Source organism: Pogona vitticeps, chromosome 7, assembly GCF_051106095.1.
Source record: "Pogona vitticeps strain Pit_001003342236 chromosome 7, PviZW2.1, whole genome shotgun sequence".
Lineage (NCBI taxonomy): Eukaryota > Metazoa > Chordata > Lepidosauria > Squamata > Agamidae > Pogona > Pogona vitticeps.
In genome coordinates this window covers 18,881,684-18,905,740 of record NC_135789.1, presented here as the reverse complement: position 1 = coordinate 18,905,740, position 24,057 = coordinate 18,881,684, and the positions used below count along the sequence as shown (strand labels likewise).

The 24,057-nt window shown below is 51.6% G+C and overlaps 1 protein-coding gene and 1 long non-coding RNA gene across 5 annotated transcripts in view; one reads left to right on the top strand and one right to left on the bottom strand.

Annotated features, from left to right (window-relative positions):
- The window catches only part of STK11 (serine/threonine kinase 11), a 66,648-nt gene extending 43,101 nt beyond the window's left edge, over nucleotides 1-23,547 (bottom strand). Inside the window, exons 1-3 of one of the 4 annotated variants that reach the window (XM_072978209.2) lie at nucleotides 23,288-23,547; nucleotides 22,070-22,133; nucleotides 19,011-20,277 (exon numbers count right to left, since the gene is read on the bottom strand). In XM_072978209.2, the coding sequence (XP_072834310.2) occupies nucleotides 19,011-19,297 (287 nt within the window). In that variant the 5' untranslated portion in view covers nucleotides 19,298-20,277; nucleotides 22,070-22,133; nucleotides 23,288-23,547. Of the gene's footprint in view, nucleotides 1-242; nucleotides 2,825-19,010; nucleotides 20,278-22,069; nucleotides 22,134-23,272 lie in introns of those variants that run through there. The other 3 variants (XM_020794241.3, XM_072978208.2, XM_078378891.1) reach the window with 3 other exon arrangements.
- On the top strand, nucleotides 8,402-15,202 carry LOC144583989 (uncharacterized). The gene is made up of 2 exons (XR_013537962.1): nucleotides 8,402-11,269; nucleotides 14,265-15,202. It is a non-coding gene; the product is annotated as an uncharacterized LOC144583989 (long non-coding RNA).
- Nucleotides 23,548-24,057: the final 510 nt, after the last annotated feature.

Here is a 24,057-nt window from a genome sequence, read left to right as displayed (position 1 = left end):
GGTCCCTGGGCTGGGAGACAGGTCCCCTTTTGTGGAAAATGAAACACGGAAATGTTTCAGAGAGCCTACCTGGATTCTACCTTCCTTCCTTGAACAGCTGTTTTACTGCTGGAATCATCACAGGGCCCTTGTCCCGTTCCAACACGGTTTGGACCCCCCTCCAAAGGTATGGTGACTTGCTCCGTTTCTATCCCAAACTTTATCTACACCCCACACAAAATAAACCCACATGCAAAACTCACCTTCCAACAGGGTTGACATTCCCAGGGAACGGGACGAATAGGGTTAGCGTTAATTGCGTGGGTGGCTCTTTTTTTAGCATCATAGAATCCTAGCATCACGGAGTAGGAAGGGAACCTCAGAGGCCAACGAGTCCCAAAACCTGCCTGCTCAGCGCAGGAATCCAAGTCAACAGAGATCAGAACAGAGAGGGTGGTCCCCTGTTCCTCCAGTGCTGGAGGGCTCACCGTCTCTCCTTGAGGTTCTGGTTCCTGTTCTCATACTGCTCCAACAGGATGTTTTCCCTGAGATTCAGCCTAAATCTGGCTTCCTGTCGCTTGAGCTCGTTCTGACATGTCCTGCACTCTGGGAGGATCGAGGACAGATCCTGCCCCTCCTCTGCAGGACAGCCTCTTCCAAGTCTGTGAAGGGCACTCCTCTCCTGTTCCCCTCCCCTCAGGTTTTCTTTTCCATTGTTGTACAGTTCAGAAGTTTTGAGATTCAGCTAAATCTGGCTTCCTGGAGTGTTCTGACCGCTGGGGTGATTGATGGAGAACAGATTTTCCCCCCCTCCTCTGTACATCTGTCCACAGATGTACTTCAAGAATGCCTCAATATAGATGCAGACTCCCCCCTCCCAGCTCTACTAGCAAAGGCAGGAGTAGGAGATGCTTCTCCCCATGCCCAGAAAGACCTCCCCCCATGATCGCCACAGACAGCCCCAAACAATCAGTCTGGAATGATAGTTCCACAGGAGGAAGGTTTAAAAACCCTGTTCAATTTTTCCTCCCCTCTCTCCTGCAAATGCAGAAAACAACGGAAATAGCAAAACCTATGTATAGCACGCTCTCTATCCCTCTCCAGTGGCAGCTTCTGGTACCGACTCCGTGGAAATACATACAAATACATATTTCGGGGTGGGTGGGTTATTTAATATTTCCAGGCAGCAGACATGTGAATCTGTGGATACAGATCCCACAGATGGGGTCCTACTGTATATATAATATGGGGAGGATTGTAAGCCGTGTGCCCCCCCGCCTGGAGTTGGCGGGATACATGAACATAACCAACCAACAAACCATTATTTATGGAAAATTCTTATTTCCAGCCTTTATTTAGGGTACATATAAGGCACCTTTGACTCCTGTATGAGAAACATTTCTACACTGCTATTCCTCTCCATCTCTGAAACTCAAATGCCCTGATGGGGGGAGCCCGGCGGGCAGCTCTGGAGGCCAGCTTTTAGGCACCTGGGTTCCTCCCGGACCCCCAGAAACGTGAGGGAGCAGAACCAGAAGTGGCCGCTCCTTTGAAAGTTTCATTAAAAACTCCATTTTTAAAAAGGTCAACATGGCCGCCTCCCACCCACTCCATATCTCATCTGAAGGTGAACTGTTGCTTCTTGAAACTTATTTTATGTTTGCTGGAGAAAATGAATGCACAAGAGAGGACGGAGCAGATGGGGCCTGTCGGCGGCAAAAATCCGACACACACACCTACCTGGGAGTTCAAATTCTGTCCAAAGATTTTGAAAAACAAAAACTAGCCAGGGTTCACGTTTCCACTGACCCCTGCAGCACCCTGGGTGGCTCTCGAGCCACCTTTCCCTGTTTCTCTCCCTCTCCGCACGATGGTACGTCTTTAAAATATTTTGACCCCACCTTTCCCTTTCAAAAGGACTCAAGGCGGCTTGCATTGACCAATGACAATATTTAAAGTAAATAGCAACAGTAAATCTACAAATGCTAAAAAGGACCAAAAAAAGGACAACACAAAAAGATGGGAAACCACAGTGACACCGAAAACACATTTCAAGCCGTAAGGCACCACCATCCATTAAAAAAGAAAAAACCCTTTGGGGCAGGCGGTCATTGAAGGGAAAGCCTGCCTGGATAGGAAGGTCTACTTGGCCTGCTGGCAGAAGGAGAGTGAAGACAGGGCCAGGTGGGCCTCCAGTGGCAGGGAGTTCCAGAGTCTCAAGGAGCAGCCATCAATAAGGTAGCCCTCCTCTCCCAGGTCCCCATCCAATGCGGGACCGTAAAGGTGGCAGGACCGAGAGAAAGACTTCCCGTGATGATCTTAGCACCTGAGCTGGCTCATAGCGGGACACACACACATACACACACACACTCACACACAGAGGGCACAGCTATAACAAATCCTCTCTCTTCCCTGGACAGGAAGAGTCACCCTACTGACACAGAAGGTCCCGGGTTAAAAATCCCACCTCTGACCTCGGCCAAGCCGCTCAGGGCCACTTGATACAAAAAGGAGCAATGGTGACCACTACTCTCCACTGCTCTTTCTCAAGGGTGCTGGGATCCGTCCAGACGGAATTCCTTTTATCCTGAGGAAGGGGGTGCTTTGATTTCTAGAGCAGCCCCCCTCCTTAAATGGAGCACCTTTCCCTCCCTCTCTCTCACAGACACACAAAGAGAGAGAGAGATTTCTCCCCTCCTTATACTGTTCTGCAAGCTATTTTAAAAAATAATATACTGCACTGTATCAGGCCGGCACCAGCGAGGCAGCTGGGAGGCAGCTTCAGCAGCCAGAACCCAAGGAGATCCACACTGCCCGATGGGGACACACCGGCCATTCCTTTGGTGGGCCTGGCTGTCTTTCAGATATGTCTCCCCCCCCCCCGCCAACCCCCCCCCCCCCCGGTGTTTTTCCACGCTGCAGGCATGGAGGCAGGAAGCGGACTCGGAGGCCTCCTCCAGCGAATGCTCAGGCAGACCGTCAGGGCTCGGTCGGCAATGGGAGAGAAGGAGGAGGAGAGCAGAACGGCCGTGCCGGAAGGGACCCCTAAAGGTCCTCCAGTCCAGCCCCTTGTCTAGGAGGCTCCGTGGGAGGAATCAAACTGCCAACCTCAAGCTCCGCAGCCGGAGACCCAACATCCCTTGAGCTATCTGGTGGTAAAACTTTGGGCACCCCCCCTTCCCAAAACAAACAAAGTGAGAAAAAGCTCTGACTTTTGCAGAGCCAGCTCCTCATTTGGAACAAGACACAGGTCCTGACTGTACTCCCCCTCCCTTTAAAAAGGTGACAGATTATATATTTTTTGGTTAAAGCGCGGGCATCGCTTTTGATCCGAAAGTGCTCAGGCAGCGCCGGTGCCTCCCTTGAGGAAGGCGGACGCTCAAAAGGAAAAGGCACAGAGGGTTTAAAAAGAGAGAGAGGTGTGCGTGTGTGGGCGCTGCAGCCTGTAGAGAATATTTCACATTCACCATGAGGGCGAGGGGCTTCCGCTCCCGGAAAAGCTCATGAGGAGATGCAGAAAGGATTCCCCTCACCTGGGCATTCTGCCTTAAATAATAATAATAATAATAATAAAAATCAGGGCACAAAGGAGAGAGAGGAAAGCTACTCTTAGAGAACCCAGCTCAGGCCTCGCCCCGGCACGCAGCCGGATGCGGTGCTGAAGCGGAACGGGTCAGACCTGTGGCCATAAAAGGCAAGCAAATCGGAGCACATGGCAAAAAGTCTCCAGGGCTTTTCAGCAGGTGACCGGGCAGGGTGGTGCACATTTTTGCTCACCGTTTAAGCTCTCCGCCCCGGCAGAAGGGTCAAGGCCAGACCCTCCACTGGCTACATCACCCTGAAAACGTGCAAGCCAACACTCGGGCATGCTCTCCTCCAAATCGGACGGAGGCCGTCCAGTTTTCAAGTCCTCCCCCACCCACCCCAAAGGGCTGCCACCTCGTGCTGTCCCACACCACATGTTAGAAGCCGCCGCTACGCTGGTTGGCTGTCAGTTGACTTTAAGCAACGTCCCTGTGGCAGGAGCGAGCCGATAAACCTGCGTGCACCAGGCCCATGACATGGTGGAGACCCAACTGAATGGCAAGCAGTAGACACAGGGTTTCTCTCCCCCGCCCCCCCGCCAGAGTTTCCAAATCTCCCTGGGGATTGCTGCAACTGCAAGCCAGGTGACAGCTTCCTTCTTGAAGCAACACAACACAGACACACACCGGCCAAAGTTGCCTGGAAATGCTTTAAGAAAGGAAGGGCGCTGCTCCAAAGTAGCGGGCAAAGCGCCACAGGAAGCATCCGCAGCTGCACAGAGAAAGCCAGTCCCGGCAGCATCCCAAATCATCCCAAGAGCCTCTTATTTTCCTTAATAGCTTCCCAGGCCTCGTGAAGAATTTGAAAGAGGTCCTGTTTCTGCCCGGAAGGAAACCGCTATTGTGTCGGGCCCAGCCGCTGGGGCCAAGGCTGTGACGGGAGCCAGTTCTTTCGCCCGCCTCCGGTCTCCTTGAAGGCTTGAGGACGACCGGTCCCTCCAGGTGAAAACACGTTCTGTTCTCTGCCCCCCCCCTGCTCCCCCAACCGGCCTTCCCAAGCGCGCCCGTGTGCAGCTGCACCGCTTCCGAAGTGGAAAGGGACCAATCTACCCCAGTTTGGAAGGCCTGCCGCCGAAGAGGCTTCGGAAGGACTGGGGCCGGCGGATGGGGTCCCCCCCCCCCCACACACCCAAGAGGGCAGCACGGTGGGCCATGTGCCCGAGATCTCTTCCTGGAAGACGTGGAATCCAGCCACCTTCTATGCTTCTGGCCAGTGACTCTTTCTGAGCGCCTTCTTTGTGGGAAAAGGGAGAGACAAAGGACGGTGGGGTCTCCAAGCATATGAAGGACGCCAGGCAAGAGGTAGCGGGGGGGTGGGATCTAGAGGCTGGGCTTTTCTACAAGGGAGGGGGAAACAGCAATTCTCTTCCCCCCCTCAGCTCCCCATTTCCACCACTCTCGCTCAACCATCGTGGTCCGTTTCACATCTGTGGCCTGTCTGAAAGCGACCGCCTTAAGGACTGGAGGAAGGCCTCCGAAGAACACCCTCTCTCGATATATATACTGTATATATCTATGAAGCATCAGGCTATCCAGAGAGACTCAGGTTCAGATTCTCCCTCAACCAAGCAACTCACAGGGTGACCTTTGGTTTGTCCCCTCCTGCTAGACCTCGCTTCTTTCCCGGGTTCGGGGCAGGGACAGTGAATCAGGTGGGCCACCTTCCAACCCCTTAGGCCACTGGTCCCCAACCTCGGGTCCCCAGATGTTCTTGGACTATAACTCCCAGAATTCCTGGGATAGAGAGTTTTAGACCAAGAACATCTGGGAACTCAAGACTGGGATCCACGGCTCTAGAGCAGCCATTTTAAACTCTTTTTTTGGCCATGACCATAAACACAGTATGAAATAGAGGCTGAACCAGGATGGTATCACTTGCCTAACTAACAAACCCTCTAAGGTGGTTGTGTGAAGAACTTGTTTCCGATTGGTGGCCCTCTCCGAATGGGCCAGGACGTCGCGAAGGGCTGCGTTTGGGGGAACAAAGGGGAGCCAGACCTCCCAAGTATCCCACTCATCACCCCTGCCTGTCCTGTGGTCAAGCGGACAGGAGCTGATCGGAGTTGGACGTCCGATAAGGAGAGCTACAGGTTCCTGATTCTCCGTGGGAAAATGTGCTTGAAAGAAACAAAACTCGCTGGCTTGGTGAAAGAGAGAAAACCGTCACATAAATGAATGCATTTTACCGGATCACAGGAAGTTTTTAACCAGCAGTAGCAAGAAGAGGTGATAAGAATTTAAAGACAGACAGACAGATCTATCTATAAATTCTTGTATTTCTCTCTCTCTCTCCAAATTCTTTCCTCCTAAGTATCGTAAAAGCAGGACCTCCCCGTGCCGTCCAGCTAAGGTTCGTTGCCTGCTTCCTAGCCAATATCCTTGCCTCGGGAAGGGGAGGAGCGATGGCACGCTTCACCCCTGCCTGTTATTACAGAGCGGTTCAGGCAAGGACTCACCCCTTCTGTTTACTGTCACCGTGACGGGGCAAGACGCAGGGATCTGGACCCTTGCCAGGCCCGGCCAGATGGCCGCATCCGCCAGAAAGAAGACGGGCTGGGCCACAAGAGGGAAAACAAACCTTCTCCTCATGCTAGGAAAATGTTTCTGCTCACCGGCTGGAAGGCTTGTAGCAGGCCTGAGCTGACCCCAGCCGCCCACCCTCAGAGAGGCTGCTTGGATTTTGGGGGGGGGGGGTCTCCCTTGCTTCCACCACCACCTACACCAAGGAACTTAAAAGCAGCAGAAAAGGCAGGCTGAGACAGCGTCCACAGTCCACTCCAACCCCTACCGCCCTCCCCAGCCTCAATTCCCATCTACAAGAGACGGCTGGAGAGCTCAGGTCTCTGGCTCCAAAGCGGGAGATTGGGGGTTCGAATCCCTCCCCCCCCCACTGCGCCTCCCTCAAAGGGGCTGGACTAGAAGGATCCCTAGCAGACCCTCCCAGCGCTAAGATTATCCTAACAGATTGACAGAATCTTACTGGGATGGCGGAAGGGCAACTGGGCATGGGGCACTGCCAACAAACCATGGAAACCACTTCTGCACCTGCACATTGTAAAAAACAACAACAAAAAGGCCATCTTTTTAAATTGATTTCTTTTTTAAAAAAAACAAGAAAAATTAATTTTAAGAAAAGTTAATCATTCCCAAAGGAAAAGGGAGTAGCAAAAGACCTAACTTTACATTGGTGACTAAAACTGTCCTTCAAAAACCTTCCAGACACCCATTCAATCTGGACAGCAGCAGGACCTGGAGAGAATCCTAGAAAAAGCTGCTTTTCGGCTTGGGATAAATATGAGCTATAGAAGACAAAACAAACCTATCCGTTCTGAAGGAAATCAACCCTGAGGGCTCATTGGAAGGACAGATCCTGAAGCTGAGGCTCCAAGACTTTGGTCATCTCATGAGAAGAGATGACTCTCTGGAAAAGACCCTGATGTTGGGAAAGTGTGAAGGCAAGAGGAGAAGGGGGCGACAGAGGACGAGATGGTTGAACAGTGTCACCAGAAGCGACCAACATGACTTTGACCCAACTCCGGGAGGCAGTGGAAGACAGGAGGGCCTGGCGGGCTCTGTTCCATGCGGTCACGAAGAGTCGGACACGACTAAACAACAACAACAATAGGAGAAGAAAAGCTTCCTCTCCTGGGCAGGGCAGAAAGCTTTTCTCCGGTACAGTGCCTACAGACGACTTATGTTAAAAAGAACTATTTTCACTATATGAAAAAGAATAAATTTTTAACCAATTACATATTTTCATTATAATACAATAAAATATTTTCCAAAATTATTTTGGAAGAAATGCTCACACAGACACTGCAGGAGGAGCAGTGTACTATTTGCACAATTATTTAAGTACTGTAGATACGGGGGAATCTGCAAAAGCGCTGGTGCACACAGCCTTCTAGTATGAATCTTAGAACGGCAGAGCTGGAAGGGGACCCCTAAGGACCATCGAGTCCAGCCCCTATCCCGGAGGCACCGTTGAGGGAATCGAACTCCCAACCTTTGGCTCCACAGCCAGAGACCTAAACTTATTAGGATCATGGATAGAACATCATCACCATCATCATAGCACGGAAGAACTAGAAGGGGCCATATCGATCAAATCCAGCCCTTGACAAGAAGGCACGGTGGAGGGAATCAAACTCCCAACCTCTGGCTCCACAGCAGTTCTAAGTCTTCTGATTCCAGTCAGAAGACTTTTGGTTCCCTCGTTCCCAGAGCCTGGAAAACAGATCCTTTGAACTACAAGTTCCTCAGCCCCTCGCCAGATAAACTCAAGAAGTACAGGAGAGGCGGTCCAAAATACACCAACTTTTCTGCCCTCCACCCTCTCCGCTCAGCTTTCTCCTTTTCACGATGCTCAACCCTTCTGTCCTGGTGGGGCTCTTCTTCCCAAACACCCCGCACGCACCCCAACAGCATGGGTTTCTGCCCCCTTTTCTAATACTTCTGCAAATCTCAGGAGACTTGTAAGACTGCTAAAAGCCAGCATGGTTAGTGGTTAGAGTGTCGGTTAGAACACAATTGCGAAACGCTTCTCAGACAGACAACATCGTTTGGTGAAAAGAAAAACCACGAATATCCACGAAGAACGTCCAGGAAAAGGGCGAGCGGGGGAGCACTCGCAACAACAGCCAAAGGCACAGGAGAGACCGGAAATAGGAGACCCACGACAGGCCAGAGAGTAAAGCTGATCAGGTTCTTCTCTTTCTGACACTCAAAAAAACCTCAAGTTCAACCCCAGCTGTCTCCTCACAGGGGCCGAGAAAGACGCCCTCTCTGAAAATCCTGCTGCTGCCAGTTAGTGGGCCCAACATGGAACCCAACGGACCAGAGACTTGATCCGGTAGAAGGCAGCTCCGCTTGGAACCGGCCCTCCTGATTCAGAGCCGCAGGGAGGCGAAGGGCGCCTGGATCTTCCCAAGGGAGGGAGCATCGCCCAGCGGGTCCTCTCCCCCTGCAGAAGGATGGGTGCTGAGGCTGCACGCTGGGAGAAGGGCCTGGGAAGGATCCTGCCCAAACCGCAGACAAGGCTGGCCCGCTCATGAGCTACAGCGCCTCCAGCTCGCACTGTGTTTCCAATCGTGAACTCCTGGTGTCTACCTAGGTGGCCAAACCCCGAGGTTCATCTGCTTTCATGTGTATTGTGTATTTTCTCTTCTATTAAGAGTCCTGTGGTACCTAGAAGACTACCAGGTTTGATCTGGCCAGACCTTTCACAGACGTGGGCCACTTCTTCAGAGGCACACGATTCCAGCCACCGGCGGTGATGCTCACTGGTTCTGGTTCTGGGGTGTCACAGAAAACAGTGACGGACAGAAAAGGACAGCCACGTTCATGAACTCTGGCCATAAACTTCCGAAGGGCCGATTCGCATGAGGGCGATATTCAAGTCGGTTGCACGCACCAACCGCACTCCAGTGTGCTGAAGGAAGCGCTTGGCTTACCGTGTGACTCTTTTAGCCGAAGGGGGACAGTTTCGTATCGCCATCTGCTCTTTAAGATCCTTATTATACTCTATCCCTCCTCGTGCTCCGGTTCTGAGAAGGAGGAGGAGGGCACGATAGAAATCCCTTAAGTTAAAAAAAAAAAAAAGAATAATTTGCGAGGGTGGCTTAAGCAAGGAGGCCAGGTTTCAACTCGTCAGCCTCGGGAGGCCTGGGAGAGCAGAGAAAATTGAGGCACGTTTTCCATGGAACGTCTCCATCACGACACGGAGAGGACACACTCCCGAAACGAAACGGAAGCAGCGGATCCGGTGGGCTTTCTCCATGCCACCTTACAGGGTGGCAACTGTCAGGAAGGCACAAAAGTCCAGGCAACTCTCGGATGCTGCTCCGTCTCCGATGCCAGGGGTTCCCAGCTGTGCTGGCCAAGATTTCTGGGAACTGTAGTCCAGGAACCTCTGGGGAGCCAAGGACAACCCCTGTTCTATTCTTCATGACCACCTTTCTTAATTGCAATTAATGGTATTAAAATAGCTTGGGCAAGTCAGGGGGAAACACTTTCCAGAATCAACTGCCAACAGTTTGTGCAACTTGGGAGATGTGAAGTTTTGGTGGGAAAAATATTTTCCCCCCTAGTTGTTGTTGTTGTTTTGGCAGGTGGGGCCTGATAAAGGATTTGATATGAAAATGGGACAGAAGCCCTGAGCTGGCCTTTAGGGGCTCACTATTAAATCAGCAAATGATGGGGAACCAACAGCATTTTCTGAAAAGTGGAAATTTTATCTTGTCTGCTAGGCTGTTTCTTGCTTCCCTATCAATCTCTCCAGCCACTAACCAATCACTCCCTCCTGCCTCTGAACTCAAAGACAGCCCTTTCATCTCTGCTCTGTTTTCTCTTTCCCTCTTCTTGAGTCAGTCGAGGTATTTTGCTGCAACCGGTCATGTCTGTCAGTTTGGTGTTGGTCTGTGCCCAACTTCAAGCAAAGATTTTTTTTTAAATCCTTTCTTCTTACAAATGTCTCAGAATGAGTTAATGAACAGAGTGAATCCCTGCCCATCTGCTGCACAGCTAGAGGAATTCAACTAGAAATTCAAAACTCTGCAACAGAATTGCCAAGGTGAAGAGTATTACCACAGCCGAAATGACACTGCCTTCCACCTCTTTCCACACTCACCTATATTCTGCAGCACTTAAAAAAACAGCCCCAACGCGGCTGCTCATCCCATACAACTTTCACGAAAAAGCAAAGAACAGAACCGTCCCCATCCAAAATTCTCCAAAATGTGCCGTGAAAGGAAAGCGCCGGCATCCACAAGCCACAGGAATTTCCCTATTAAAAAAACACCCATCCTTATTTACGCCAGGAAGACGAGGTTTCAGAGCACGGGTAAGCACAGCTCAAGGCGCCGAGAGACGGGCAAGCAATATTTAACCCACTAAAACCCTATTAAATAGTTTTCTGTGATTAAGAGCGCATGAGGCAGAGACCAACAGGATGTTCTCTGTAGCATGGAGAAGTTAAGGCCACGCTTCTGCGCACAAAGGCCCAGCACCGTTCCAACGAAGGGCTGTCAGCTCCTGGCCCTTTTCATAAGAAAGAGGCTGAAAGCACTCGGGGGGGGGGGGGCGAGACTTCCTTTGCTGCGGCAGGATCACAAGTCCCATCCTTTCTTTGTGGATCACAAGTCCCATCCTTCCTGATCGCTGACCAGAGACTTCTCAGAGTGGAAGGGCCTGCCTGCCTTACAAGTCCCCCCAAATGACTTTTCTGCCCTTCCCTCCAAATGAACTGCCTGCCCTTGGAAGGGGATCCTTTCTTCCAGAAGCGCACACGGGGGGGGGGGTTACTCTCTCTTAAAGTGCACGCCCTTCCCATCAGTTCTCGAGGGGGCTTTGATCCATCGCGCCAAACCTCCAGGCCAGCATCTCCGCTTATCTCTCGTTCTCATGCCTTACAGAACGCCTGGGCTTTTGTGCTCTGGGTTTATCTTTTCAAAGCTAGAGGAGCAAACTCTTCCGCCTTTTTGGCCTCCTGGCACTCCTGAGGGTGGCTCAAGGTGGAGACGAAAACCAACCTCTTATCGGCTAACGCACCGGCGAGCCAAGCGTGGTGGGCTTTGGGACATGGTTGGACTCCAGCTGCCATCATCCACAACCCAACAGGGAGGAACTCCGGGGGTCGGCAGTTCAGGAACCCCTGCGGCGAAAGCTTTCTTGGGATGTCCGCCGCACCCCGGTTCCATCTCAAGGCCGTGAGTAAAGCACTGGGGGGGGGGAAGTGTTGGCTTTCCTGCCTCCCCCCTCCCCCCTCCCCCCTCCCCCCCCAAGAGGGAGATCTGCTGCTCCCTGAAGCCCACATGCATTTCTGAACAGACATGGAGATCTCCGACCCCGAGAAAGCCCTCTCGCCACCGGAGGCATGTCTAGACAGGTCTTCCTGGGAGGCTGCCCTGCGGGGCTCTGGAGGTCATTCCCTGGGGAGGCTCCTTCCCTCTTCTGATCCCACAGAACGCCAGGTGGATCCCTTCGGCTCTGGTCAGAACCAACATCTCCTGCTGCAGAAGGAAATTCTTAAACCTAGGCTTCCCAAACTGGGATCCCCGGAGGTTCTTGGACTACAACTCCCAGAAATCCTGGGCCAGCACAGCTCCTGGTGAAGGCTCCTGAGAGTTTGAGTCCAAGGTTGGGAACCACTGCACTTAGGCAGATGGGGGACTGCACTTCCCTTGATGGGCCTGCCTTTTACAGTGATGCCTCGCAGAACAAGCGCCCCGTAGAGCGATGAATTCGCTCTAGGGTGACACTTTTGCGATCGCTAATGCGATCGCAGAGCAATGCCCCCAATGGGCGAAAACCGCAGAGCGAAGGTCGGTAAGCGGTTCGCTTACCGACCTTCACTTTGCGACCCGCCGATCAGCTGTTCCGCGGCTTCAAAATGGCTGTTGGAACACCCGAAATGGCCGGGCGCAGCATTTTCGCGCTCTTGATAAGCAAGGGGAGGGCGCGAAAACGCTGCCGGAACAGCCGAAATGGCTGCGCGCAGAGTTTTCACACCCTCCCCTCGCTTACCAAGGGCGCGAAAACGCTGCGGCCGGTCATTTCGGCTGTTCCGGCGGCCATTTTGGACCCGCCGGACAGCTGATCGCAGCCATTTTCGTGCCCTCGTTCAACAAGGGGAGGGCACAAAAATGGCTGCCGGCCATAGGGAAGCATTGCTGAACGGTGAGTATTCGGCCCAATTGGAACGCATTAAACCATGTTTAATGCATTCCAATGGGTTTTTTCTTACCGCTCAGCAATGTTTCACACAGCGAGGGTTAATCCGGGACGGATTAACCTCGCTGTGCGAGGCACCACTGCATTTTGAAATTGCCTTTATTATTAACATTTTAAACAATGCTTTCACGTTTCAATGATGTCTGGTCCAGTTCCTTGCAAGCTGCCCAGAATCCGATTCTTGGGAGGAACTGCAAATATAAAAACCACAGGACAAGTGATGGTCAGTGGAAAGGGGGCCTTACTGTTAAGAAAGCAACAAGGGGACCGGAAAGCCCCGGTGGGTTGCAGCCACTCAGCTCCTCGGATGTCGGCTTGAGAGTTTTATGGTGTGAAAAGAAAATATTCACTTCTTGTGAGGAAGGGAGGGAACAAACAGCCAAGGCTCTGGACCCACTTGATCTGGGAGTCCTGCATCCAAGCGTCAGATAATGGACCAGCAGAACAATACAAAGGGAGTGAAGGAGAGGATGATGGTGGGAGATCAAACTCAATGACTCTCTAGAAAAATAATCGAACGATTTAAATCACCATTTAATTTTTTTAGAAATAACTTTTTTATCCAAATTGTCAAAAACGATCTGATTTTTTTAAAAAGACTTAAATCAGGATTTAGATTAATTTGATTTCAATGAAACCCACCCTGCTTTCAACCACTCTCAGCCCCATCGGCAAGAGATAAATTCTATTAGAAAATGATTCAAAAGAGAGAGAAATATCGAACAAATCCTCACAGGAGCGGTTCAGGGTTGTTCTCCTTATCCTCAGAGGCCACAGAAAAGCCTGGCCGCCGTCTCTTGCCTTGAACAGTACGGTCCTCTCTGTGGCCGCCGGCAGAAACAGCAAGCCCCCTTGGCAGAATTATTTCCAAATTTCTCCACTTTGTTTTTATCTTTTTAAAGATGCCTTTCCACCCCGCTCAGCAACCCACCCCTAGAGCCCAGGGGTCCCCCAGATGTTCCTGGGCTAAAACTCAGGGAAGCCTCCGCCACCTGCCGGCCCAGGATTTCTGGGAGCGGTAGTCCAAGAACATCTGGGGACCCACAGTTAGGACCCACCACCATAGCTAGGTACTAGGTAGAGGGGATGGTGCAAGTGGCGGGGGAAACAGCGAAACCAACCCACCTCCCTTGCAAGGAAGAGGAAAAAGCTGAGCGGTACCATAAGCCCGGCTAATGCTTCAAAAGCTGTTAGAAGCATTTCTCCTTCTCCTGGGGGAATGGAGGAAAACCCCACCGTGCAAGCCCTCCACCTGCAAAGTGGGTGGGGGCTTCTGAAGGGCCTCGCCAACTGGCTTTCCTTCCTTCCTTTTTCTTTCTTTCTTTCCTTTTCTTTCAAAATATTTTTACTCCGCCTTTCTCCTTAAACAGGACCACAAAGTGGCTTCAACGTTTAAAGCTAAAAACAGTACATACACAAATACTAAGAAGAATCAAACATACCACGCTAAGAAACGGTAAACACCAGCCATACCAAAAACACATTCCAAGCCATAAAGCCCAACCATCCATTAAAAAAACCCTCTGGGGCAGGTGGTCATTAAAGGGAATGCCTCCCTGGATAGGAAGGTCATTTTGGCCTGCTGGTGGAAGGAGAGCCCAGATGGGGCCAGGCGGGCCTCCGGGAGCAGGGAGTTCCAGAGTCTAAAGGAGTGGCCAACAAGAAGGTGGCCCTCCTCTCCCGGGTGCCCACCTAAGGGACCTGTGAAGGTGGCGGGACCAAGACAAAAGCCTCCTGTGATGATCTTCATGCCCAGGCAGGCAGGCAGAGGGCGGCCCCGTCTTTGAGAGAGCTCGGACCCAAGCCGTTGAGGGCTTTATAGGTCAGGGCGGCGCTTTGAAAGGTGCCTGGAAACCACGGATCAGCCACCTGGAACCTGTGGAGTCCCGGGCCCACCCCAACCGCTTGATCCGAGCCATGCCTTTGCAACAACCATTTAAATTCTCTCTACAATATTCCGTTTATTTACAGGGAGACTGAAGCATTGGGCCCAGGACGTTTCCTGCCCAAGGACACAGGCCACCTGGCTGTCCACTTTTCGGCCGGCCAAAATCCACCAAATGCAACGTCATCCCACTGCCTCTCCTTCCGCTTCAAGAAGAATCACCGGCAGATTTGAGGTTTCCATTTTATTCCGAGAGGCAGGGAAGCTGGGCCATCCGAAGGGTTCCAGAGCTACGCACCTCTGTAGGCTTTTGGCTGTCTCTGCCTCCCCGCTTTACCTGCTGTTTTGAGCGGCTCGAGAAATTCTTAAAATAGAATAACCTCTTTAAAAACTAGAATAAAAAGATAATGGAAGTATTCATGAAGACTTTCACAGCCGGGATCTAATGGTTGTTGTGGGTTTTTCGGGCTCTTTGGCCGTGTTCTGAAGGTTGTTCTTCCTAATGTTCCGCCAGTCTCTGTGGCTGGCATCTTCAGATAATGGAAGACTTGCAGGATTTAAGAGGGGTTTTTTTTTGGGGGGGGGGTATTTGTTTTTTAACACGGACTTCCCAAGAGCCACCGCTTGGAGAGAGGTGTCAGAAAGGAGCAGGAGGGCCATTTCAGGAACAGAACTGAATCCACACGCAATTTTTTTAAAAAAATCCTCTTCTTAGTTAATAATCGACTGCCCAAGTGGGATTCTTAAATGGGTGGCTGTGCCTTTGCTGCTTGGAATGTGTTTCTGGTGTTGCTATTGTTTATTTTTATATTATTATTACTTATTATTATTTTAGTGCAGTATTCATTTGGTCCTTTTCAGTATTTGTAGACTTGCTACTTCTAGCTTTAAACATTGTCTTTTAATGAGGCAAGCCACCTTGTGATTCTTAAGGCGGGACAAAAATATTTTAAATAAATAAAAATCATTTTTTTCACCGCCAACTGGTGGAAGAGGCATACAAATAAAGACTGTTCTTTTTCCAATTTGTCTGGTTTTTTAAACTAAATTTCAAAGCGAAGGGACTGGTGGGGAGGGAAGTGGGGGTCAGGGGATGTTTCCCTCCCTCCCTCTCTCACAACAAAATCAAGAACCCCACGAGGTCACCTACACCGTCTCAAGAGTGGAGGGTTTGGGAAGGATAAAAGAAGAAAAAGAAGAGCATGGTAGAGTGGCTACAGTCAGATCCAGGAGACCTGGGTTCAAACTCTGACTCAACCACAGGCCAGTCCTGCTCCCTCCCTCCCTCCCCCTCCCTCCCTCTGGCTTTCGGCATAGGGGCTGTGGGGATTAAGTGGCTGAACACTGTCAGAGGTCTATTTGCGCAAGCAAGGTTCATGTTCAGCTGCCGCGCTGAGGAAATCATCATCATCATGGCTACCCTAGATGGTACTCAGAAGTGGTTTATGATCCTCTTTTGGAGAATGGCTCGACTTAACAGCATCAGAAACTGAGACTAAACCGTAGTTCCATGGAAGACAGAATTATCAGGGGCTACTAGTCAAGGCAATATCAGGCAGTGTGTTTCCATGTCACAGCATCAGCGTCATAGTGGAATGGCAGAGCTCGAAGGTACCCCTAAAGATCATCCAGTCCAACCCCTGTCAAGGAGGGCCTGGAGGGGGATTCAAACTCCCAACCCCTGGCTCTGCAGCCAGAGAGACCTCAACCCCTGAGCTATTCTCATATGCCCCTTGTAGGTTTCTCTGGGGCAGCCAGGGAGCCACTGGGAGATCAACACGCTGGAACAGGTTGAGTTCTGAAGCTGTTTCCTCCCCCCAAACCCACACCCCAAATTTCTTCCCTATGCCAGCCATCAACATGAAGAAGCAGCAAAGCACAGCCCACCCCCTGACTTTCCTCTTGGGCATCTTTAAAAGCTGGGGAAAAGCACAAGGCCGTGAACCGCGGCCCGAGCCTGGGTTCAGCCACGCCGCCCTGTATGGGCAGCTGAACACCACACACTTCACACACTGCAGAGCGCAGACCTGCCGCAGAACAACTGCCCCAGTGGGGTGGGGTTGGGGTCTCACCCCCAACCTCCCAGGCCCTGCTCAAAGAAAAGGCCTGCTGGTCCACAAGCAACTTTGCTTTTAACGGATTGAAAACTGGCCACCCTTGTCTTCATTTGGCAGAGGCAAAATGGGTAACTTGTATCGCATGCGCAAAGAGCCCCTCGCTCAGATATTGAAAAGTAAGATGTGGAGTGGTGGCTTGCAAATAGGGCCGGCAGCTTTCCTAAACCAGACGTGAGCCACCAAAGTGACTGGAAGCTGCTTGACTTGAGGGGGAAACTGAACCAAACACCTGCCTCAAGAAAGGGGGTGCTGTTTTAGTTCCACTGGGAAAGGGCCCTGAGGAAATTCAAAGCCCCCAGCAACTGGGGGGGCAGGACACCAAAGAGAATCACGCCCACTTAAGCCAGAAAGCCTCCCTCCCCCCCTGCTCTGCCACTCCCCCATTTCTCCCGGGGCTGCTGCCAACTCCTTTCTCCAACCTGGAAGCCGAGCTTCTGTCTTGGTTTCAGGAATCTCTGAACATCCGACTCCCATCACCCCTTCGTGAGGAATGCCAGGCAAGTTAACCCAAGAAGACTCCTCGCCCTGATTTCACCACCAGGACAACGGGGCCCACAATCTTTCAAGGCGGAGGAGGAAAGTCGGACAGCCGGAAGCGGCGCAGGCCTTCTTTCTCCTGGACGCAGGAAAACTTCATACAAGCAGGGGCCAAGTGGTAGGGATGGGTAGGAGGCAGATCCGAAACTCCCGACAGATCCCTTGGATAGCCTGAAGCAGACTGTGGAGGGTGTCGGACCCGGGGTTTGCAAAAAGTGGGTCCACAACCATTCCTGGACAAATCACCTGCTCAGAGACCTCTCCCCCCGCCTTTCGTTCTTACCACCCGCTTGCCTGTTTCTCTGCCTCTTCCGCCTCTGCCGCCCTCCACCTTGCCTCAAACACAAAGCAGAGCCCCGCCACCTCACATCCGTCCACCACCTCTCTGCCTCTACCGGCTGCCAAGGACAGGGCAGGACCTTCTCCTGGCTGCACCCCTCCAAACAGGGAAGGACCTCCGGGGACGTCGCTTGGGGCCACCAGGTAGCCACACATGAGCCCAATCCTGGAGAAGCGGGTCTGTTTTTTTTTTAAAAAAATCTTGAGGTCCATCACTAGCACCAGGTCCTTGCAGGAGAGAAACAAGACAGCAGAAGGTCTTGGTCTGTGGGTCAGGCAAGGGCGAACGGTCACACTTCCTATGTTTACACCATATGCCTCTTCACCCACCGGGGACAAAGCTTCCCACTTCCTGGCCTCATCACACGCGAGGCTCTTGGGACAGACAGATTTGGGGCCCCATCGTTCAAAAACCCCAGGGACAGCTTTCTGAGGCGCAGAATGCTACCACAAGCATCTCAAACAGGAAGGCCTCTGGGCCGCCAGAAGTTTTGGCCTCTTGAGTCCCCCCCCCCAACAGGGCCGAGAGTAAGAGACAAGGGGCAACACAAAACATCTGGAAGCTTCAAGGGTTTTCCCACCTCTGTCCAAGAGGACCTACTGGACTGACCACTCGCCAAGGGACAGGACACCATCAAGGCATGCCTCACCGTCTCCGGCCTAGCCATGCCACCAGGACACTCATTCAAAGCCACTGGGGCTGCTGCTTTTTTCCCCTCCTCTAAACCAGCAACGGGTTGACTCGTCCTGCCGATAAAGCCCCTGCCTTCAGCTCTCTCTCATCCCTGCTCTTCCCTGTGGCTCTCCCTAAAACCCTTTCTACTCCCTTCTGTTCCCAACAGAACAAGCACCAGAAAGTAAACACAGTGAGGAGGTGGGAGGCTCGCAGTCTGTGGCACAATCACAGGATCCCATCCCCCTCCAAAAGGTCATCGTGGGGGAAACCTGCCCTTGATTTATGGGCTTGCTTTATAAGGCACCAGCCAGGCACCGCACTAGAAGAGTATTCGTGTTTGCAAGTGTTTGGCATGTGAACAACCAGGCCCCTTTGGCGTTTCCAAGGAAACTGGAAGCCCAACCGTTTTCCGCCTCTTTCTGTAACCCTTTGGTTACGCAAAGTGTGGTCTGGTGAGCCAACGTGCGGTCACCATCCATTTTACAGAGCAGGAAGGCCGAGAGAGGCCGAGAGAGGCCGAGAGAGAGAGAAGCACTGAGGCCTAAAGACCATCCTGTTGGTGCCTGAAGAAGGACTTGAATCCTGGAGAGACCTATACAGAGTTCTTGCCCCAATTATTACCTCTAAACTTGGTGCCCCCCCCCAAGAGCAGCCCTCCAGCAGGCTCTGAAGAGCAAGCCCCAGTATGCCTCACCACGGGCTACAGGGGGCTAAGGACACAGCCTCCCAGCAGTCCTTGCTGCAGGTGCCACCAGCTTGGGCTCGCTTTCGGAGGGGTGCATTTTAGAAAAGTGAGACGCAGCAAGAAGAAGAGGAAGACCCCCCCCCCCACGGCAAGATGGACGGACTCCCTCAAGGAAGCCACCGCCCTGAGTCTGGGCTGGGGAAGCCAGGACATTTCGGAGGTCATGCCTTCCTGGGGTCTAAGGTGACCTGATAGTCCATCACCCCACCCCCACCTCTAGAAACTCTTCTCCACGGGCCCCAGGCAATTTCACCTCCGCACTTAACCTCTTGCAGTGTTCCCTGGCCTCCCGCAGCCCAGCACCGTCCAGTATGAGGAAGAACGAGGTCCACTAGCCCACCCTGCCATGCGTGGGTGAGAAACCGTGGCCCCGTTTCTGGATGGCCTGGGCTCCAGCGACCCCCCCCGAAAAACTCACTTTTTGACATTCGCTTCTCCATTGGGGATCCGCCGCAGCTTCTTCTTCTTCAGGATCTTGACGGCTCTCCTGCAGAGGGTTTCAGAGTCCAGCATCTCCTTGACTTTGCCGTAAGAGCCTTCCCCGAGCAAATCCCCCATCAGGTACTTCCCAATGAGCTTGGCTCTTTTCCGCCGAGGCTGGTAGATCACTTCCGTGGAGTCGATGCGGTGGATAAAGGTGTCCATGCCCACTGACATCAACTCGCTTTCCACAAACATGCCCAGTTGCTGGGGTTCCAGATCCATTTTGGAATTTTAAAAAAACCTTCCCAAGCCAAAGCGTGCACCGAAGAGTTATTAATCTAGTTCCTGACGTATCCGAGGCTCCCTTTTACTCCCAACTTTTTAAAATTTAGATTTGCTTTATTTTTTGGAGGGGAGGAACAGAAAGTTCAATGGAGGTAAGTTCATATGTTTTTCCAGAAGATTGTACAAACAGTTTAATTTAAAAATTAAAAAAAAAACCCAACAACAACAACCCAAAAAGCATATGAGAACTTTTCTGTTCAGCCAAGAAGGTCCTACGCAAATCCAGCACCTTGTTTCAATACTATAGTGTCTCTTTTGAAAGAGTGTGTGCGCACAAGGGGGGGAGGAAGCGATCGTACAAAGCCTTTTTTTTCTTACGTTGACAATTCACAGCCTTCACATTTTGAACTTGCTCCGTTGCTCCCAGTCTTTCTGAGTCAACACCGGCGGTTCTCCTCTTCGGTTTTCTCGAGATCTATGCCATCTTTAAAAGACTGACCCCGTCAGAAATGAAAAACAGCCAACTAGTCTCTGTAAGGGTGCTCCATTGCTGGCCACAAACAGTGGCTCTCGTTTCCAAACGGCCCCGTGCAGAAATGAGCCCCTGGCCCGGCCTTCTCGCTGCTCTCTCCGCCCAGACGGGCCTTCTCCCGAGGGTCTTCTCAGCCGTTGGGCAACTGGAACCAAGTCTCTTGAAAGGAATCGTCAACACAGTTCTCGACGGCTTCTCTTTCACCTTTGGCAAAAGTTTGAGGCTTTCCGTGTCTAGTAGATCCTTCCAGGGGCATCCTTCAACCACCTGGGGTCTATCTGACACATGATGTGTCACCCCACTGCGTCAGGGATCAAGGCAGGCAGCGCAAACCCCACCCACGTCGACTCCGACTCTTGTGCTGGCCCCCCAAACAGCAGGAGAGGTCTTTTTTCGCAAAGCAAGGTGAAGCGATTTGCACAGTCCTCCAGATTAAGCCACTCCCCTGGAAGAAAGAGAAAGAGCACTTGGGATCCTAATCTTGGCCAAACCTTCTTTGAAACAGGAGTTCAGCACAGCTAGACTTTAAGAAGCACCACTCAAAACCGACCAATTAACTCCTGATCTATCTCGCTATAGAAAGTTTTTAATACCCATGGACAGATGTACGTACCTATGTTTGTTCTTCCTTCCCAGCCAGGGGAAACAAACATGACATTCAGGAATCCACGGGGTTCAAGGGTTACTTATATTTACCATGAGCAGGAGAAAAGGGAAACTGGCAATGGAAAAATTCCAACACATTGACATTTGGTGAAGAAGGCACCTATCGAAGCAGTGGGGAAAAGATGGACGGGGTAGGTGCCCCTTTTTAATACCACCCCTCGCCTCTTTCCAACCCCTAAACATACTTACTGTATCTCTCTTTCTTTCTTCTTGAATCTCAGAACTCCCCAGATTTTGACAAGATCACCAGCCAGACAGATACAGGGAGCCTTAAATTGTGCTTTCTAACACCAAGCACAAGGTGTGTGTGGGTGTGTGGGGGGATGACCTGGCCTCCTTGCTAACTTTTAAAAGCAAAAAGCAAAAGCAAAGCGTGCTGCTTATATACTGCCCCATAGCACTTCAAGCACTCTCTGGGAGGTTTACAATTTAATTATGCAGGCTACACATTGCCCCCCCAGCGAGCTGGGTACTCATTTTACCGACCTCGGAAGGATAGAAGGCTGAGTCAACCTTCAGCCAGCTACCTGGGATTTGAACCCCAGGTCGTGAGCACAGTTTTAGCTGCAGTACAGCGGTTTAACCACTGCACCACGAGGCTCCTACATGCATCTCAGTCTGGCCAGAGACCCCGCCTAAATGGTTCCGTGAAAGAGCTACGGCTTCTTTTGCAATACGAGATGGAGAGATTTTATTCAGAATAAAACAGCTCAAAGGAACCCCTTAAGCAGTGGTCCCCAACCTTGAGCCTCCAGATGTTCTTGGACTACAACTCCCAGAAGCCTTCACCACCACCTCTGCTGGCCAGGATTTCTGGAAGTCCAAGAACATCTGGAGGTCCAAGGTTGAAGACCACTCCCCTTGAGGACCATGAAGTACAGCCCTTGTCAAGAAGACTCAGTGGAGAATTTAATTCCCAGTCTCTGGCTCTGCAGCAAAATGCCAAAATGACCATTCTGTGCAACAGCCAAGGAAAAGAAAACTCTGACACTAATAGGAAGGAACAAAAAGTGACGATTAAAAAAAAAGAACAGGAAATAAGGTTTCTTCCCCCCCTCCTCAGAAGCTTCTCTAGCTCATGAAAGAGCAAAGGAGATCAAGTGACAGATACACATGCCTCAAATATACTATACACACTTTTTCTTCCAACACCAACAAGAGGGGCAATTAAAGTTGAATGGGTGGGTGGGGTAGCAGAGCAATTTTTCCTGCTAATGAAAGGTTGTTATGGTTGTGGGTTTTTCGGGCACTCTGAAGATGCCGGCCACAGAGACTGGTGAAAGGTTAGGAAGAACAACCTTCAGAACACGGCCAAAGAGCCCGAAAAACCCACAACAACCATTAGATCCCGGTCGTGAAAGACTTCGCGAATACAAAGGTTATCTTTTCCCCTTTAGAAACAGGGACAGAGAAGGGAAGGGAATCTCTTCTGCTTACAACAAGGTCCATCTTTCAAAACTTGCAGAGGTTTTTTCACCCAGAAGGGAAATTACCAGTAGTTTTACCAACCCCAAACCACAAAAGAAAACTTTAAGGAAAGGACTTCATAAGTTCCACAATATACAATGTACCTTTTAAAAGTGAGCCAAGCCAAATCTCCCTGGTTCAATTAGTGTCACTAACTGGTAACTTCTCCTGGAAAAAAAAAGATTAAAAGAACAGAGGTTAATTGACTCTTTCCACAATTCTCCACATACACAATTTTGAAATTGTTTTGAAAAGGAGCCCCATTAAAAATGAGGAGAGTCACTCAACCGAATATTTTTTTAAAAGGGTTGAATCAAGGGGGCTAATTAACCAGCTTGACAAAATAAAAGGGAGTCAATGAACAGGACAGAGAGCTAAACCCCCTCTCAAGTAACAAAAGAGTGAATTAACATATGGGGACGTGTCTCACACCCCCTCCACTGAAACACAAGTGACTTTTGGGCACAATTCAGGATTCACACCCCTTCTGTGGTATGTGTCAAAGAAAGAGAAACTCTCTTTTTTCTCGCCCTTTTAATGGAAACTCCCCCCCCTCTGGAAAACACACCTAGCCCTTTACCCCCTTTCTTCCTCCTGCTCTCCAGGAACCTCCCCATCTCACACCTTCCCTTGAGAAGTAAACCAAAGGGAAGGGGTGTGTGTGCATGAGGGGGAGAAGGGCTGTACCCCTATATGTGTCTGTGACTGTACATTCATACCCCTAATAGATGTATAGCCCCCAACCCCGTTGTTGTTGTTTAGTCGTTAAGTTGGGTCTGACTCTTCGTGACCCCATGGACCAGAGCACGCCAGGTCCTCCTGTCTTCCACCGCCTCCTGGATTTGGGTCCAATTCATGTTGGTCGCTTGAATGTCCAACCATCTCCTCCTCTGTCGTCCCCTTCTCCTCTTGCCCTCACATTTTCCCAACATCAGGGTCTCACCCCCGTATAGACCTATATAGACCCCCCCCCAGACACACATCTCTAAATATCTATGCAAGGGCCCCATCTAGGCTCTATAGGTGTGTGAGAGAGAAATCACTCTCCCTAGGCGGGCCCCCTCCCGGTGTGTCCCCCCCGCTCCAAGGGCAGAGAAGGGCAGGAAAGCCCCCTCTCAGTCCCCAAAAGCACATCTCCCTCCCCCCACCTTCCCTGAGGGAAACCGAGGGGGGGCGTCGGTGTCTATGATTTCCCCCCCCCCCGAAGGAAACCTGCTCTCCGGCCAGGACCTCCGAGGGGGACGTCGAGACCTGAGGGGGGCGGACGGCAGCAGCTCCCCCCCGCTCCCCTTCCCCCCCCCCGCAACCTTCAGTCGCCTTGCCTTCCTCCTGCTGCCGCCGCCGCCGCCACTAACACGCCGCCGCCATTTTGTTTTCCTCCCCCTCCTCTGGCTCACTGTCCTCCCCTCCCCTCTCAGCGCATTCCGCGCATGCGCCCTCGACTCGCCGGCAGGAGGGAGGAGGAAGAGGAGCGTGCCAGAGACGCCATTGGCCCATCCACCCGACCGCTATCTTCCCTTCCTCGCGCGCTCGCTTCGTTATTTTGGGCTATCTCCGCTTTCCGTCCCTCTAACTTCACCCCACCCGCTGATTGGCTCAGCGATCTCCTCCTCCTCGCCCGTTAAGGATTGGACGGAAGAGACTGCGAAAGGAGGGAGGGAGGGAGATGGAAGAGTACCATAGAGAAGGGAGGAGCTAGAGAGGCGTAGCGGAGGGGAAGAGACGGTGCAGGAAAGAGAAGTCGGGGGGGGCTGCCGGGAGGGGGAGGCGCTGCCACGGCGACGCGTAGGCAACAAGGGGCTTGGGGCCTAGTCGCCCTTGGAGGTTCTTCGAGCCCCGTGGAGGGCATGGAAGTAGTTCGTGGGGAACGTAGAAACGTTACTTTTGGGAAGACAGTCCCCCAAATCCCCCCCCCCATGGCCATGCTTTCTGAGGAATTCTGGGAGCTGTCATCAAAATTAGCGAATTTGCCAATTTTTGAGTTGTTACCCATGCACACAAGTATGTTTAAAGCATAACTGGCGAGGTAGCTCAGTGACTACAGATGCGCGCGCGCACACGCACACGCACACGCACACATATATCATCCAAC